Genomic DNA, 20,148 nt, shown 5'->3' with positions numbered 1-20,148 from the left:
CCCCCACATATATTTCAGGGCTTCAGTGTGCCCCCCAACCAAACAACGAATGAACAAGCCCATAATAAACTTAAATCCAAACTTATTTCCTTGTGAATAAACCACATACCAAAATATTGTGATCTGCACCTGCCTACTTTATGGACTCCATAAACTGGATCACTTGATGAACCAAGCCCAAACAACAATAAAGATACTTAATAAGCACAGCAGCTTATACAAAGTGGACATGGCAACACTTTAAGAGTTTGTTTGTTTGTTTGTTTTGTTTTTGAATGACCAATAATGTATGAAACATCACTCATTTCTATGATAAAAAATAAAAATGTAGCCTCACTGTAAAAAAAAAATTTGAGCCAACTTAAAATTAAGGCAACCAGCTTCAGCAGATTTTTGAGTTTTCTCAAAAATGTCAACACTTTTTACAGTGCTGGTGAGTAAACTAAAAAATGTACTACCCAATGGTGATTCCATTGTCAAGGTGTCTGTAAAGGTTTGCATTAAAGCTTTCACTCAAAATTTACCTACACTGCTCTCCGCGTCCCACACGATATCATATCAGACTGTTTGTATCATGACCTATTTTGAATAGCAAATCACTAATCCATAAATCATTTACAAGTACTCCACCTAGCAGATCACGATCAGAGCCCATGCCACATTCACAAGCAGAAAGCCCGCTGATACTCTGATACTGTATCTTATAGTGTAACAGTGTTCTCATGCAAGAGTGCAATTCCTTCTTGCTTGCCTAATTTTAGATTCTCGGTTCCCAAAGACTTATTTACCAAAAAAAAAAAGCTCATGTGGACTATAAACCCTACACACAGTTTCCTGAAGAAATTTACAATGCTGACCAAAATCAAATGATGCTTTTGAAATTAATAGGGAGGGAATCAAAACAGAAACTGTGATCATTAGCCCATGATCAACATCAAACCCCCGTTTCCTCATGTTCATTAAAACAAACTAAACGGCCACTTTCTCTTTGAGCTCAGAGTTTCAGGTGGTGGACAGATTTCAAAGTCTTCTGAGACGGACAATAGTATTGCACTGAATGGGTTACCATAGCAAAAACTGCAGAAAATGCCACCTCACATTAGGAGCCTCAATTTAATCAGAGTCTTTGATATTTGAGGCATCATTATGGTGTCCTGGCAAGCCACTCGGTGGAATGCCGAAGTGATTTTGAAGCCAGATGGAGCATGGCTTTGTTGAGCCACGATGAATAACTTCAGATAGGCTGGCAGATTGGCACACTTGCAGTATGTGTTGCCATCTCCTACCTAACAGTCCTTCCCTCTCAGCACGCTTTTACAGCTCTTCTTAACCCACTCTCCACTCTTTTGTTTAACAAAGATTCATGTCTGCCCAGACACGGAGAACAGCACTGAGCCATTTCCATAAAAGGAGAAAATATGCTCTTTTAGTGAAAAGCAAGATGGATAGATCCCGCAAAACTTAACCAGGGCCGCAGAGTGGGAGAGAACAATGTGAAGACACTCACTGAATCCGGCTTACAGTTGTTCGCTCACAGTAATTCGTGTCTCTAACAAACACTATAACAAATGTCAGGTGTTCCAGTATTTGTTTTTAATGGTCAGTGTTGTGCAGTTAAGGACAAAAGAAGTGTAATTGTAGCCTTTATATAATGTTTGTGCTTTAAAGTATTCCATGCGGTGAATTGTTGTTGCAATAGAAGTAAAATGACTATTTTTGTTTGCAACAACAGCGAAATTGCAATTAAAATATAATAGTTTGCAACCAATCCCCAGTTCCCCAAAACAAAGCATTATTTTTTAAAACCAGACACAACTGTCTGTGCATATTTTGTGCAAGCAAATTTAGTCACAACCTGGTGAATGCAGGTTTTTTTTTTTCGGATTGTCTATTTGCACTAAGTGCAAATAACCCGCTTTGTTGGCAAAGGCTATTTACATTAACTCCGCCCACTAACATTTGTTTGGGTTAGTCAACACTAAAAAAGCAAGACGCTAATTCAGCATCAGTACCAGTGGTGTAGATGGTAAAGTGCGAGCTTTTTGACACGATCGACGCCCACCCTTTGCCGAACATTTTTTCTCCCTTTTCAAATCTCATATCGCATCAGAAAGGCATTTATTTTCAATAAAAATGAAAGAAATTATCAAAAAGTTGAAAATAAAAGTATCGGGTAGGTTTAGGGAGGGCTTTAATGTCCCATAAGGTGGCATCCATTTAATAATTTAAATTAAAACTATAATTTACACTCAATAAGTTATTATTGCATACTGTTTTATAATGTACGACAATACTGAGGTGCAGATAATTGCCAGTATTTGCAATGAGTAGTATAAATAGTAGAAAATCTTGCTATTTTAACAGTGTAAATAGAATCCATCGTTATTTGCACTTAGAGTAAATAGTATCTATCGCTAAAAAAATATGCTAATATGCAAATAGCCGCTGTCTTTTTTTTTTTTTTGCTTGTTTTTTCCCTGTCAATGTATTTCCCATTTTAAAAAGTTATAAAAGTTTTTTCAATAGCCAATATTACCACTGTAAATAGAATTTAAAATGAATTAGCAAAATGAGTCATCAGCATCATTGTTTGTTTGTTTGTTTTTCCAAAAAGGTCAATGACAATTTAGACTGTCTATGATTAAGAAAAGTAAAAATCTATAACACATGTCAAGAAACATAGTCTTGGTAGCAGAGTGGAGCATCAACAATTTCCCCTCCGAGCACTTAATAATCACTCCGCTCCGGGTTGACCATTTCCCGCTCCACTCCTCGCTCACTGTTATCAGAAACACCGCTCCGCCTTCACTCCTCGTCTGAAGTATTTCAGTATGTTTGAAATATCAGATCTGTTCATAACGTATAAAATTAAATAAATAAAATAACAGGAGAGTTTCAAAGTGGCTTATTGGAACACGTAGCCTAGTGTCCAAACTTTTTTTTCCACATGACAATAACATGGTTGTCAGCATTAAAAGGTATAATTGCTGCTTTTTGCAGTGCAAATTTTGTACAGTATGTTTTCATCAGTTATTTTACCTACGGATCGATGCATTTCTTACAGATTTCTGTTCATTTGAAATCAGATACAGATGAAAAAGCACTGTAAGATTACATTTGTTTGAATGCATTATTGAGAGAGTGATTGCGTGTGAATAAGTGTTATAGTACTTGTTTAAATCATGCTTCCGGCTGAAAATATTCAGTATCTAGAAGCAAGAAATAAATTCCTTGAGAACAATAACTTCCCTTAGTAGTCATATTGGGTCCATATGGTTTTTAAAAAGTAAAGGTTTTGAGAAAAGATTTCAATTCAATGTTTTTATTTTGAACAAATATTTTGTTCAGTGCAATATAATAAAATATTTTGGGTGAATTTCCTCTGCGCCAGAGACTATTTTAAACAACTTTGATTGGTCATATCTCAAACATTGTGAAAAACATGTTGTAAATAGAAACATTTTATGCAATAGAAACGGAGCAATGAAGTGTGAAAAGACTACTATGCAAGTAACAGCCAATTTTTAAGGTGTCCTATTATGCTCTATTACAAAGTCTTGATTTTGTTTTGGGGGTGTACTAGAACATGCCACTAGAACATGCTCTCATGCTTGGTGAGAAAATCGAAAATCCCATTATTTCTCACAAAATTTACATTATTACAATACATTTCTCCCCAGCCTGACACAAACGACTCGATTAGTTCTGGGTTTGATGAAGGTCCGCCTTCCGAAAAACGAAATGTGTTGTGATTGGTTAGCTGGCCCAGTGCGTTGTGATTGGTAAACAGCTTAGACGGCATTTCGGTATTGCCCCGCCCCTTGCCAGAACAGCAAGTTTGTCAATATTGCCATATTAGTTTAGACCCCGAGAATATTGAACAAGAGGATCAAGCAGAACCTTTGCATGCACGGATATTGCAAGACATATTAAAGTAATGGTAATGTTATTGTTGTTGTTGTTTTTTGGCTAAATCACGTTTTAGATGGGATGTCAACAACAGCTTAAAAATAAAAGTAAAGTAAAGTCGTGACGTATTGTCAAGTATGGTTACCCATACTCGAAATTGGTGCTCTGCGTTTAACACACACAGCAGTGAGTAGTGAACAAATGCACACACACACACACACACACCGTGAACACACACCCGGAGCAGTGGGCAGCCATGCTGCAGCGCCCGGGGAGCAGTTGGGGGTTCGGTGCCTTGCTCAAGGGCACCTCAGTCGTGGTATTGAGGGTGGAGAGAGCGCTGGATATTCCCTCCCCCCACCTACAATTCCTGCCAGCCGGGGGCTCGAACTCGCAACCTTTCGATTACGAGTCCGACTCTCTAACCATTAGGCCACGACTTCCCCTGCATTGACTATGTACAGATAAGTGCAACGGTAATATGTATTATGTTTATTGTTCTTTAATTCTAACATTATAACATGAATTGCACTGAAACTGTTATACAGTTGAATTTATTTATACCATAGTCCCACAGATTTACACTGTTTGTGGCGGCATATATATGCAAATGAATTCTCTGCCAGCAGGAGGCGCTGTTGGAGCGGGAGAGAGCGAGGTTTCCCCGATAAAGCTGTACACAAAACAGAGTTCCGCTCACAAACGCTGCTTTATCAGACATTATATGCAAGATGAAATGAAAATAACATCCATAATTTTCTGAAAATAGTTGATTTCCATCAGAAATACAGTGATATAAAAACACCTGCACCGGGTTTCGATTTTGAAACGTGCAGTGCTCAACCCAGCGTTCTCCCCACCCGCCGACCATTCAAATTTCCGTAGGCGGGATTTACAATTTGTGATGTCATAAATACAGGAAAACAACTTTGTAGTCCAAATGAGCTGTTCGCTGTAGTTCTTCAAAAGGGATTTTTTGAAAAACAAAATATCTCCCTTTGGAGTGGACTTTGAGATTTGTAACTTTGTAGATTGTTTTATGCCCAAACATACACACTACACACTGACTAAAATTCAAAAAGTGAAAAAGCATAATAGCATAATAAGTTTTAACCACAGATGGCGATAGAGAGGCTAAAGTTTCTTAGTTCAGGAGACTTCTCTATGATGTCATTTCCTGTTTTAGGATTTAATTTCTGCGTCCTCCACATTACTTTAATTTGGAAACAAATGTTTACAAATATTAACAAGCAATGAATCATTTTAATCAGATTATTGTAACTGTATTTATTACTTGATCAGAAAGTCATGGCAGCTTCTGATTTTTACATGGCTTTAACTCATCAAAATGTGTTGAGCAATTTAAACTTTTTTATAAGTTATATGAGATTCAACTTTATTTTTTTTTAAGTCAACTTGATTTTTTATTTTTTTATTTTTTTTATTTAATATAATTTGCTGAAAATGGCTTATACAACCAAGTTGATTTTACTTAAAAAAAGTTTTTATGTTGAAATGGGTTACTTTTTTACTGTGATATGAGCATCGTGTCATTGCGCTACAAGAGAAAGATAGATAAATACATAATTTTGTCAACTTTTAGGAGTGAACTAGCATATAAATGCTTTTAAACTAATCAAAGTAGATTAAAAGCTACAGAACAGTACAATCTTCAATTGTGAATTAATGGGCTCTTCAAATCAAATAACAGATGGGGATTACAAGCTTTCGTATTCAATATACATCCAGCCTACCATTAATAAAGTAATACATGTAAAATAAATAAATAAATCTATATGGGCATGAATCATTAAATGGTTTCATGCATAGTTATTATTCTAGTGAAATTAGTCTTGCGTGTACCATCAGCATTCATGAATGCAAGCACAAAAGAATATCATGTCTTCACAAAGATGGTAGGCATCTGGCTCTCGACCAAAATCCACTCAGCTACAAGAGTAAATATTCACCAGACATAAACACAAGGAGAACTGAAATGCTCACAAACTGTGAAAGAAAAGACACTGAGAGTGGAGAGAGATGAGTTGTAGAAGAAAATTATGGAATTGCTGGTGGATGAGGGAGGCTTTCGGATAATACCGCTCCAGAGATCCTGCTGAGGAGAAGATGAAAAGATTCTCAACGGCGCTAAGAATCTACTCCCCTTTCCATTTGTGTGAATTTCATTAGAGATCATGCAGTTTCATTGTATATAGTTTTAAAAGGCTTAAAGCAGTTTTAAATGCTTAACATTTATGCAAACCTTTGTTACTGATATAGGAGACTGAAAAAGTGCTTTAAAGGACTATTAATCAATACAATAAATGTTGATCATATACTGCCTTATATATACTTATATTACACAGTGGGATCTGTATTGTTTTGACAGCAGAACTACTGCTGATATGACCAAAACCTGCTGTTCTCAGAATGATTTGAGATGTAACGCTTCATTGGAAGCAATAACATCTGAGGATCTGTACAGAGAGCTCACATGGTCAGTAAAAAATTTGCTTTTTGATCAAAACAATTTTGATTTAATCTTCATTTTACAGTTCTTTCCTTTACATTTTTTTTCAAAATCCTAAAACCCCTGTTGATTTACAGGTTTTGTTTCCCAGAGTTTTTATTAATGTGGTCCCAGACCTTACCACCCATTGTATATTCTTATATATTAATTATGTATTTCCAGTTTGCACATTATACTATTCTAAACTAAGTGACAAATATGCCATGTCCTCTGCACTGTAGTGGTAAATTTTGCTGCCATTTGTAGCTCATTTTAGAATTTGCACTTTACCATAATTTATTTATAGACTGCTACACTATACTACTACTTCTGTTTAGACTTGCTCTACACAAGCACACTAAATCTCAATCTAATCTAATAAAATATTTATGATGCAGAAAAATAATGTATGTGTGTGTGTGTGTGTATATATACACTGAACAAAATGATAAACGCAACACTTTTGTTCCCATTTTTCATGAGCTGAATTTAAAGATCTTAGACTTTTTCTATGTACACAAAAGGTTTTCTCTCAAATATTGTTCACAAATCTGTCTAAATCTGTGTTAGTGAGCACTTCTCCTTTGCTGAGATAATCCATCCACCTCACAGGTGTGGCATATCAAGATTAGACAGCATAATTATTGCACAGGTGTGCCTTAGGCTGGCCACAATAGAAGGCCACTCTAAAATGTGCAGTTTTATCACACAGCACAATGCCACAGATGTCGCAAGTTTTGAGGGAGCGTGCAATTGGCATGCTGACTGCAGGAATGTCCACCAGAGTTGTTGCCCGTGAATTGAATGTTCATTTCTCTACCACATGCCGTCTCCAAAGACATTTCAGAGAATTTGGCAGTACATCAAACCGGCCTCACAACCTCAGATCACGTGTAACCACACCAGCCCTGGACCTCCACATCCAGCATCTTCACCTCCAAGATCGACTGAGACCAGCCACCCGGACAGCTGCTGCAACAATCGGTTTGCATAGCCAAAGAATTTCTGCACAAACTGTCAGAAACTGTCTCAGGGAAGCTCATCTGCATGCTTGTCGTCCTAATCGGGGTCTCGGCCTGACAGATCGTCGTAACCAACTTAAGTGGGCAAATGCTCACATTCGATGGCGTCTGCCACTTTGGAGAGGGGTTCTCTTCACGGATGAATCCCGGTTTTCACTGTACAGGGCAGATGGCAGACAGCGTGTATGGCGTCGTGTGGGTGAGCGCTTTGCTGATGTCAATGTTGTGGATCGAGTGGCCCATGGTGGTGGTGGGGTTATGGTATGGGCAAGCATATGTTATGGACAACGAACACAGGTGCATTTTATTGATGGCATTTTGAATGCACAGAGATACCGTGATGAGATCCTGAGGCCCATTGTTGTGCCATTCATCCACGACCATCACCTCATGTTGCAGCATGATAATGCACGGCCCCATGTTGCAAGGATCTGTACACAATTCCTGGAAGCTGAAAACACTCCAGTTCTTGCATGGCCAACATACTCACCAGACATGTCACCCATTGAGCATGTTTGGGATGCTCTGGATCGGCGTATATGAGAGCGTGTTCCAATTCCTGCCAATATCCAGCAACTTTGCATAGCCATTGAAGAGGAGTGGACAACCTAATCAACTCTATGCGAAGGAGATGTGTTGCACTGCGTGAGGAAAATGGTGGTCAAACCAGATACTGACTGGTTTTCAGACCCCCCCCAATACTGTAAAACTGCACATTTTAGAGTGGCCTTTTATTGTGGCCAGCCTTAGGCACACCTGTGCAGTAATCATGCTGTCTAATCAGCATCTTGATATGCCACACCTGTGAGGTGGATGGATTATCTCGGCAAAGGAGAAGTGCTCTATTTTGAGAGAAATAGGCCTTTTGTGTACTTTTGTGTAAAAGTCTTAGATCTTTGAGTTCAGCTCATGAAAAAAGGGGACAAAAACAAAAGTGTTGCATTTATATATAAATGCATCATTCATTCATTCATTTATAATTTTGTTCAGTATATATATATATATATATATATATATATGTATGTGTGTGTATATATATATATATATATATATATATATATACGATCTATATATATATATATATATATATATATATCATTCATATATATATATATATATATATATATATATATATATATATATATATATGAATGAATGAATGATGCATTTATATAGCGCTTTTATTGTGTACTGCCGTACACTCAAAGTGCTTTACAATCATGTGGGGGTCTCTCCTCAACCACCACCAGTGTGCAGTATCCACTTGGATGATGCGACGGCAGCCACAGTACAACGGCACCAGTACACTCACCACACACCAGCTACTGGTGGAGGGGAGAGACTGATAGAGCCAAGTGGAATCAAGTGGATGGGGGTTACTAGGTGAAATCGACCACAACATTCTTTTAAATAGACTAGAAAATTATGTTGGCATTAGAGGAAGTGCACTGGCATAGTTGAAATCGTACTTATCTGACTCCCATCAACTTGTGGTAGTAAATGAAGAGGTATCATACCAGTCACAAGTGCAGTATGGAGTACCTCAAGGCTAAGTACTTGGCCCCTTACTTTTCACGATTTACATGTTACCCTTGGGAGATATCATTAGGAAACATGGTGTTAGCTTTCACTGTTATGCTGATGATACCCAGCTCTATATTTCTTCGCGACCTCATGAAACTTAACAATTTGCAAAACTAACGGAATGTATAGTTAATATGAAAAACTGGATGACTAGCAATTTCTTACTGCTAAATTCTGAAAAAAACAGAGGTGTTAATTATTGGACCAAAAACTTTTGCATGTAATAACCTAGATCACTATCTAATACTTGATGGCTGCTCTGTAAATTCTTCATCATCAGTTAGGAACCTATGCATACTTTTTGATAGCAATCTTTCCTTCGAAAAACATGTTTCTAGCATTTGTAAAACTGCATTTTTCCATCTTAAAAATATATCTAAATTACGACCTATGCTCTCAATGTCAAATGCAGAAACATTAATTCATGCATTCATGATCTCGAGGCTAGATTATTGTAATTGGGTGGTTGCTCTGCATGTTTAATAAACAAACTCCAGCTGGTTCAAAATACAGCAGCTACAGTTCTTACTAGAACCAGGTAGTATGACCAAATTAGCCTGGTTCTGACAACACTGCACTGGCTCCCTATTAAACATTGTATACATTTTAAGATCTTGCTAATTACCTATAAAGCCCTGAATGGTTTGGCACCTCAGTATTTGAGTGAGCTCTTAATGTCCTTCACGTCCACTGCGATCTCAAAACTCTGGCCATTTGATAATACCTAGAATATCAAAATCAACTGCGGGCGGGAGATCGTTTTCCTATTTAGCGCCCAAACTCTGAAACAATCTACCTAACACTGTTCGGGAAGCAGACACACTCTGTCAGTTTATATCTAGATTAAAGACCCATCTCTTTAACCTGGCTTACACATAATACACTTTCGCATTTCTATAATTCAAATCCGTTAAAGGATTGTTAGGCTGCATTAATTAGGTCAACCGGAGCCGGGAACACTTCCCAAAACACCCGATGTACTTGTTACATTGTTAGAATAATGGCATTATTATTATAGAATAATGTTTCTTTCTTATTCCGAGGTCACCGTAGCCACCCAGATCCAGACTGTATCCAGATCAGATGGTGGATCAGCACCTCCACAGCCAGGACACCTACAGTGCCCTCCAAAAGTATTGGAACAGTAAGGCCAATTCCTTTATTTTTGCTGTAGACTGAAAACATTTGGGTTTGACATCATAAAATGAATATGAGATGAGAGATTAACATTTCAGCTTTTATTTACAGGTATTTTCATCTGAATCTGATACACAACTTAGAAGATAGCACCTTTTGTTTGAACCCACCCATTTTTCATGTCACCAAAAGTATTGGAACAGATAGAATTAACATAGATTAAAGTGAAAAAGACTTAATATTTAGTTGCAAATCCTTTGCTTTCAATAACTGCATCAAGCCTGTGACCCATTGACATCACCAAACTTTTGCATTTTTCTTTTGTGATGCTTTTCCAGGCTTTCACCGCAGCCTCTTTCAGTTTTGGGGGGTTACTCCCTTCAGTCTCTTCTTTAGCAGGTAAAATGCATACTCTACAGCAGGGGTGTCAAACTAAGTTCCTGGAGGGCCGCAGCCCTGCAGAGTTTAGCTCCAACCCTATATTAAACACACCTGATCCAGCTAATCAAGTCCTTCAGGCTTATTTGAAGACTAGATGGTATATGTGTTGGAGCAGGGTTGGAACTAAACTCTGTTTGACACCCCTGCTCTACAGGGTTTAAGTGTGGAGATTGACTTGGCCAGTCTAAAACCTTCCACTTCTTGCCCCTGATGAACTCCTTTGTTGTTTTGGCACTATGTTTTGGGTCATTATCTTGCTGCATGATGAAGGATCTCCCAATCAGTTTGGTTGCATCTTTCTGTAAATTGTCAGACAAAATATTTCTGTAGACTTCTGAGTTAATTTTGCTGCTGCCATCATGTGTTACATCATTAATGAAGATTAATTAGCCTGTCCCAGAAGAAGCGATGAAAGCCCAAGCCATTACATTACTTGTGTAATATGTACTATAATGTACACCTGTGTACACTGTGTTTCAGATGAGCTTGTATGTTTGGGATCATGAGCAGATCCTTTCTTTCTCCAAACTTTAGCCTTTCCATCACTTTGGTCCATAAAATCAGTCCATAAAACCTTGCCCAGACTTTTTGAGGCTCGAGTCATCAACTACAGATGTTTTCCTTGATCTACCCATTCGAGGTGTGTTACTTAGTACACCAGTGGTTTCTTTCTTCCTCAGGAGATTCCAAATGGTTGTACTTGCTATTGCCAGTGTTTGTGCAATGGTTTGATTGATTTTTCATCTTCTCTCAGCTTCACAATTGCTCGTTTTTCACCCATAGACACCTCTCTGGTTTTCATGTTGGTTACACGTCTAACTAACTATAAATGCAGTCTGCACGGATCTGAAACTGAGCGGAGGCATTCAGTGCTATTTATTGTTTGAATAATCAATTAATAGGACACACTAGGGCAACAAAACATACCTGTCAGTCACATGTTCCAATACTTTTGCTCACATGAAAAATAGGTGAGTTCAAACAAAAGGTTTATAATAAAATAAAAGCTGAACTGTTAATCTCTCAACTCATATTCATCTTTTGATGTCAAACCCAAATGTTTACAGTCTACAGCAAAAATAAAGGAATTGGCCTTGCTGTTCCAATACTTTTGGAGGGCAGTGTAGATGAGCCCCAGAGACTGATCCCCAGTGAAGAAGACCCTGTATGCAAGACGGCCATCGGCTGATTCTGCTTTAGCCTATATTTAAACTGCTGATTTTGTCTGGCCAGAGGAGAATGACACTATTTCGACAAACTATTTCCCCGTCTAAATACTGTAAAGCTGATATAAAGCCACCCAGCTTTATATCAAGCTGATGTAAAGCTGCTTTGACATAATTTGCATTGTTAAAAGTGCTATACAAATAATATTGACTTGACTTGACTAGGAGGCCATGATTGATAAGGGCCAGTGGAGGGAATTTGGCCAGGATACTGGGGTTACACCCCTTCTCTTTACGAGAAGTGCCATGGGATTTTTAGTGACACACAGAGTGTCAGGACCTCAGTTTAATGTCTCATCCAAAAGGCGGTGCTTTTTAGAGTATAGTGTCCCCGTCACTATACTGGGGCGTTAGAACCCACACAGACCACAGGGTGAGCAACCCCTGTTGGCCTCACTAACACCTCTTCCAACAGCAACCTAGTTTTCCCAGGAGGTCTCCCATCCAGGGACTGACCAGGCTCAACCCTGCTTAGTGTGTGTGTGTGTGTGTGTGTGTGTGTGTGTGTGTGTGTGTGTGTACTTTGCAACTGCTAAAATAAAATAATTACAAATATTTTTACTTTTTTATTTCATTTCATGTAACTTTTACAAAAAATGTTACCAAAGCAATTTTTAAAAACTATTAGTCAATATTATATGTGTTAATCAAATACCGCCCTATACACTGTATATACTTATACTGTGTGGTCTGTATTTTTCTAATGCATTGCCTTTTTCATAATAAATTATATCATCAGCATAACATTTTGAGTGAACAGTTGAAAAATTATTATGAATCTGTATATCTTATTTATTAATTATATTCTGCCGTTTTGCAAATTATGCTATTCTAAACTAAATTACGTACTATATACAATGTCTTCTGCACTACAGCGGTCATTTGTGCTATCATTGCTAATTTTTCAATTTCCCATAATTTACTTTATCTATTCACTTGTCACTTGCTCTTCACAAGAACATTAAAGTTTAAACTAATATAATAAAATATTTATGATGCAGAAAAATAAATATATTTTTTACATTAATATATTCTCTGAAAAAAAGAGACTGTGCATGGACTGTAATCTGCATATGAATGTGCACTTTTTCTCATTGTCAAAGTTGATAAACAGAATCAACAGGTGGAAGCACCAGACTGGCTGTCTGCCTATATTCACAATAGCTATATCACATCAGTGCAGTAGGCTAATGAAGGCTTGGACGGAGACGGGTTTGATGGATGCTTATGATTATACTCGTACCACAGAACTCAAGGTGTCCAACTGACCAAGATCACTTGCATAAAATCAGCACAGCACAAAGGCAATGATTCATATGTGTCATTACAAGGTTGCATATGCATAATTGCAACAGTAATGCAAATCATCAGCACTTCGTTCCGGTTAATTTGACGGACAGCTTCATAACAACACCGATCAGATTTAAGTGGCACCTACTGTGGGCTCTTTGGGTAGAAAGGCAGAGTGACATGATTGAGGTCTTGAATATCAAAGGCTGTAGGTTCGGCTGAGATCGCCTGTCTCTTGGTCCTCTGCTGCTCTTGAAGGACACTCTGCTTGTTGACTTGTTGAGTTGCCGGTCTTATAACGGATCGGTATTTGTCTAACTCATTCTGAAGCTTCTGGATGAGTTCGTCTTTCTGGTCCAGCTCCAACTCCAGTTCATCAATCAGCGCGTCTCTCTGTCTCAGTTCTTCAATCTTCTCCTGTAACGCGTACTGGAGATCGCGTAAAGTGCCCATTTCTCCCCACAGCCAACGATCCGGAGTCGTTTCCAACTTGGCGAACGGACAGTTTTCGGTCATGAAATTAAAACCAACTGCTTTGGGTCGTGTTTTCCGTGGTAATGTCGCCAAAAAAATGTGCCGCGCCGATCCACCGGCGTGCTTTCGGATCACTTATACCGGAGGAATGAGCAGGGAAACACCCACGGCGCCTGCAAACATCACATTCGGGAGAGGAAGAAGTTTCACAGGGCAGTCATTTATTGTCCAAATACGTCAGTCGCAGCTGTCGAGCGCGAGTGAAACGCCATGAGCGCGCAGTGAACGCGCCGTGAGAGCAGCACGCTCGTGGCTCCCCGATGAACCAATGAGGAAAGACTCACGCGCGCACCTGTAACAGCAGCCGAGAGCCTTCAAGTGCGCTACCTTCCACAAGCACACGAGCGCATTCAAACAATAATAGTGCCATTAGGCTACTTTAAACTAAAGGAAACTATTCCCTATTAAAATACAAATAATCTTCCAAAAATGTGCACATCAGCCATGCATCATAAATATGCACACGGAAAATACCTCAAAGAAAATATTCCACGTTTTAATTTGGTTGTTTTCTCATCGACAACTAACTAGTTTTCAGCATTTTTGTTGTGACGTACTCGCCACTAAACTTGTTTTTTTTTACCCTTTTTAAGACGTAAAAATGTTTCTCATTATTTAACTTTAATTACAGTAGCTAAATTCTTTCAATGCTGCTCTGATTTTATGCGTTTAAGCTTATCAAATGTTATTCTATTCATTCAATGCTGAGAAAGATTCAATGCCTTTTAAGAAGCAAAATGTACAGTTAGACTGTTATGAAACACAAAATATTGTATATGACCAATATGTCATTTTCAGATGTTGAGGTAACTGGTGAAGGTGATATTAAAACATATTTACTTAAAATTCCTTTGGCTAATTAATTAATTAATTTTTGGAAATCATAATGATTAAATATTTGTTGGTTTGTTTGTTTATCATTTATTTATTTGTATTTATTTATTTTTTATCTTCCCTTCCACAAAGATTTTTTAAACATTATGTACAAACAGCAGGAACCTCAGTAATTTAACACTGCTGCAATTATTCTGCTTGGGATCTTTTCTTCAGTTCATATGTCATTCATGTGCATTTAGAGTAAGCTAGTCCCTCACTATCTAACTCTAAGTAACACTCAAAAGAACAGTTCACCCAAAAACCCAGTTCACCCATTTATTCACTCCCAGACTATCCAAAATGTATATGACTTTCATTCTGCAGCCAAAGGGAAATTAATGTTTTAGAGTAAGTGAACAGTGTACCATATTTGATTGTCCATAATCCATATTTAGGCAGCTTCAAAGTAACAAGACCCCAGCCAACAAGGGTTTTCTCTAGTGAAGAAAAAAATAAATACAAAATAATATTTTAAAAAAATCTATACTGTTTAACTGTGAATGCCTTTCACTTGCATTAGATGAAAAAATATCCTGGAGTGTTATCCATAGAATCTACATCTTGGATGGTCTGGGGGTGAGTAAATAATAAGAAAATTAATATTTTGGAGTGAAATATTCATTTAAATACATCACTAATGATGTTCAAGGGTTCTGTAGCATGTGTTTACACAACCAACTGCAGTTATTCTTTTTCATCTTCATAGTCCCTAACATCATCTGGATCCTTGCCATTAACACATGACCACCTGGTGCTCCATATCACCTCATTAACTGCCCCCACTGTCTAGTGCTAAAAATGTTACTCAGAGAATGAAATTTTTACACTTGTATTCCCTCTGTAGACTTCTTGTGCATTATGCTACTGTAACATCAATAAGTATATTAGATAGAGACCGATGGAATTCTATACAGCAATATCATTACAAAATAAGGTTATTATAAACTTAAATCATAAAAAATAGAAAATAAAAATAAAAAAATAAATATGAAATAAAATAAAATATATAAAACATACTTTATTTAAACTATTATATTTAAAAACGAACCTATTTTATTTCAGCTAGCCAAGCATTTATTATTTAAAGTTAAAGTGTTAAAATAACTAAAACTAAATGAAATAAAACTAACTAAATCATATATATATATATATGTGTGTGTGTGTGTGTGTGTGTGTGTGTCTGTGTGTGTGTGTGTGTGTGTGTGTGTGTGTTTGTGTGTGTATAAATGTATGTGTGTATATAATGTATATATATGTATATATATATATATATATATATATATATATATATGCGTATATATACATATATGTATATAATGCCCTGAATGTATATATAAATAACAGTATATAACAATATATAACAGCTGGTATATGACAGAGGAAAGTTAGTGGCAAAAACACACATTTTTAAAAGCATTAGGAAGGATTAAAAGCGCCCTCTAGTGGAGAAAACATCCCCATGCAGACATAACAAAAAAATTATAAACATGACCAACTGCAAATAGCATCAATTACTATATATATATAGATAGATAGATAGATAGATAGATAGATAGATAGATAGATAGATAGATAGATAGATAGATAGATAGATAGATAGATAGATAGATAGATAGATAGATAGATAGATAGATAGATAGATAGATAGATAGATAGATAGATAGTTAGATAGATAGACTGTTTATATTTGTTATGTCTTATACAGTATATTTTTCACTGCTCTGTGTAATTTGCTCTGTCTACAACTTGTTTTATGTACCATTCTGTTTAGTGTTTTGTCTGGCAGAAAGAATCTTAAGACTCAATACAAGACGCTAATAAAGTTGTTAATAAATGTCCTGAATTTTGAAACCCACAATGTAGCACACAAACTTCACAAGGGACATTATTCAGTATCTAGTCCATGCCTTCCTTTTCAATGATTTCCATGAGCACTGGCCCAAAATGAACATGAATCCCATTTATCAGGCTTAACAGAAAAGATCAATTAAGCACGATTGATGAGGCTCTGTCCTTCTTGCAAACCATTTACAAGAACTGGAGACCAGACGCAGATCAAAGTGTCTGTGCCAATGTGGACGTGAGAGATGTGATGCTAATGTGCAAGGCCTGAGTCTGGAACAGCCGTACAAGCCGCTGTTACCCTGCAGCCTTTTATCAGCACTTTCCATTCTCAAGTGCTTTTCAAGCAGCTTGTTGATTATATAAGGAGTTCTACATGAGAACACACAGGATCAGAGATGAGGAAGGGCAGTATTTGTCAAAGAGATCGCTTTTTATCAGTCACAAGAACCTGACTATGTGCCGTGTATAAAATAATAAAACAAGAACAAATGTTAAATGTTATAAGGTTTCAAATTGCAAGGGGTTTGGTTCAGATTCATGTCGCCTATATATACTCTAAAACTAAAGGTGCCTCAGATATCCTTTTGAGTACTCGAAGAACTTCAAAATGTATTTTACTTTTTCTCATAATAGGGTTCCTAGGTTGTTTCTTATGACAAGGGTGTATTTATTTCATAAAAAAACAGTAATACTGTGAAATATTATATAAATATAATTTATTCCTGTGATGCAAAGCTGAATTTTCAGCATAATTACTCCAGTCTTCAGTGTCACATGATCCTTCAGATATTTTCCTTTAGATCCGTTGGTGCTCAAGAAACGTTTCTTATTGTTATCAATGTTGAAAAAGGTTCTGCTGCTGAATATTTTTGCGGAAACTGTGGTACACTTAAAAGTTTTGAGTAAGCAAGAGAAAGAAAGAAAGAAAGAAAGAAAGAAAGAAAAAAGGAAAGAAAGAAAGAAAGAAAGAAAGAAAGAAAGAAAGAAAGAAAGAAAGAAAGAAAGAAAGAAAAAACATTTTATTCAGCAAAAATGCATTCACTTTATCAAAACAGTGAAGACACACACATACACAGTACATATGACTATTTTACTGTATTCTTGATTAAACAAATGCAGACTTGGTTCTTTCCAAAGCATACAAAAATGAGCTCAAACAGCAACAAGAAAAATGGTAGATTTGTAGATAGAGATATGCATTAGGAGCTTAATTTAAAACTCAATTAAATGTATTAGCTGTGCACTTTTTCCACAATAAACAACACTACTAAATGAATAGCTCATATAAATGATCATATCAGTGGCCTAGAAAAAGCTTTTCTATCCTACATGGGGCTGCTCCCCGCCATATTGAGATCACATGACACAGACGAGGGGTGAGAACCAGAAGGGTGTAAGTGACATTTTTGGTGAAATGGAGATATATACATCAAATGAAGCTCTTAATGAGCTCTTTCTACTGGTAAAAGTACTGTCATCCATGAGTGTACAAATTTGTATTATAAACAATTGAAATCAGTATACAAAGTCAGATCAAACTATGGTCAAATGTTTGTTTTGGCTCTCCTGTAAAGTTGGTGAAATGCCACTTACGCCTTTCTGGTTCTCACCCCTCGAAATATTACTCACTCAATCACCCTCGGTCACTTTTAATTGCTGAATAAATTGTCATAAATATGCTTGTAATAAGCAGGGCATTACAATGGTATTATTAAACAAAATAAGATAGGTCTTTGTATGGAGCCCACTGCATTAGATTCCTCAGTTTTAATATCAACCCTTCATGGAATTATAATATTTTAGTGACATCTAGTGGCTACTAACAGGAAGTTATTTCAGTTTTGAAGTGGTTTAAAGACAGCCAACAGTTTAAAAGAACTGGCAAAACTGCTTATTGTAACCCAAAACTGCATTTTGTTTTTTTTCAATTCAAAAGCAAACTGGAAATGTAGCTACAGCTCCCGCTGACCCTTGCAGAGGTTAATAAAGATACTCATTTACAGAAATGGGGTTTACTTATTCCCACTAAATGCAGGACATTCCACATGTTTCCGGGAAAAGTTGAAAGTTACAATACATGAATCCTAAATATAGTAATGAATATCTGTGACATTAAATATTTAACAGCCAGCATTAAATATTCAACAAGGTCAGGGCTATTGGACACTGAGCAAGAGTGTGAAAGAGAGCTTTTATTCCTGAGAGCATTAGACCAGATGTGGACTTCTACTGTATGTGAATGCATTATTATAGGCATTATGGTTTGATTCAATACTGCACACACTTTAATAAAGTGTATCTCATTCTATTACAATTTAGAGGCAAAACTGAAACCATGTGCAACACTCATTTAGTGAGTTAAGTTGCTCTAAACTTCAGTACTTTTTCGTCAGTACTAAAACTTAGGAGAAATATATACCAAGTAAATGACTAAAGCTTCCGACCAGGTTCTAAGAACTGACTTCTGCAATGAAACACAATGGTGACACAAGATAACCATCTGTTTAGTCAAGCATAAAAAAATTAAATTAAGCAAATTCAGAAACTTTACTATCCTTTGCACAAATCAAAATGTTGAAATCATTTTTCATAGTATAGTATAGTATAATAGAGTATAAACCTGTTAGGCTTAACTATGTTCACGTTGTAAAAATGTGAAGAAAAATATGTTTTGTAAAAACATCACAAAGTGTAAAATAAAATGCAAAAAAAATTAACCAATTGAAAGTTAGAATTTTTTGCAGTCCAGATTTAGGCCAGTATAGTATAGTATAGTCTACTATAGTGTAGTAGAGTAGAGTAGTGTTCAACAATGTTATAATACAGTTTTGCATATACCATTATAGCATAGTATTGTGTATATTTAGTTTTGCATAGTATAATATAGTAGTATAATTTGTCATATAGTACAGTACAGTACAGTATAGTATAGTTAAATGCAGTCGCGTGTGCAAATCCAAATGATTTTGTTGACATTGTTACAGCGCTACAGTGTTAATGGTTAGTTTAGGATTAGTTACTTGTAATTATGCATATTTGCTGTTATTCCTATAAGTACATAACATGGTAACTACAGCACCTTAGTATAAAGTATTACCTTGTACTCTTGTATAGTGCAGTGGTATAGTCACACCGCCGGGTAACAGAAACTCGATTCGGACAGAAACCATCCACAGCCTGGTTTTGACACCAATGCAAATAATACACGTCTATAGATAGTAAATGAAGGGCTCTTGCCTGTCCGACTTGGGGTGTTTGCGCAAAACTTCGCTCTTTAAGTCCTGGAAGGACCTGGAGGTCTGCGGCTCCGCGGAGATGCCCTGCGCGCGCCTGGTTCTGGGTCCAATAGCGCTCGGCAGCACTGACTGACATTTGTGCAGCTTCCTCTTCAGTTCATTCACCTCCTGCTCTTTCGCCAAAAGCAGCCTCTCCATTTCCTTTATCCGCTCCTCTTTTATCAGCAGCATCTTGGAAGATTCTTCGTCTAATTCGCTCATGTTTGAAGTTTGAACCGAGGAACCTGAACGCAAATCCGCGCTGAATGATGTTCTTCCAACTCTATCGTCAAGATTTACTTCAGCACAGAGCAACTGCGCTCCGTGCGCTCCCTTCCTGCAGACTAGGACGATTGTTTCATTGAGAAACCAATTAGATGTCCCTCTCCCTCCTTCCCCAGAGAGACCTGGTCACTCCGCTTCTGTCTACCACGCGCTCGAGCCTCAGATAGAATCAATTATCATATCATATCATATCATATCATATTATATCATCATAT

The 20,148-nt window shown here is 37.0% G+C and overlaps 1 protein-coding gene across 3 annotated transcripts in view; it reads right to left on the bottom strand.

Moving 5' to 3' along the window:
* LOC306857862 (cGMP-dependent protein kinase 1-like) overlaps positions 1 to 19,870 on the bottom strand; it is a gene marked incomplete at both ends in the record, with an annotated part of 167,023 nt that extends 147,153 nt beyond the window's left edge. The window contains one exon of one of the 3 annotated variants that reach the window (XM_079398101.1): positions 19,611 to 19,870. In XM_079398101.1, the coding sequence (XP_079254227.1) occupies positions 19,611 to 19,870 (260 nt within the window). Of the gene's footprint in view, positions 1 to 13,266; positions 13,635 to 19,610 lie in introns of those variants that run through there. The other 2 variants (XM_079398099.1, XM_079398100.1) reach the window with 2 other exon arrangements.
* Positions 19,871 to 20,148: the final 278 nt, after the last annotated feature.

This window comes from Barbus barbus (assembly GCF_936440315.1).
Source record: "Barbus barbus genome assembly, chromosome: 38".
Classification (NCBI taxonomy): Eukaryota; Metazoa; Chordata; class Actinopteri; order Cypriniformes; family Cyprinidae; genus Barbus; species Barbus barbus.
The sequence above is the reverse complement of the archived record's forward strand: the minus strand, read 5'-3'. Positions and strand labels throughout refer to the sequence as shown.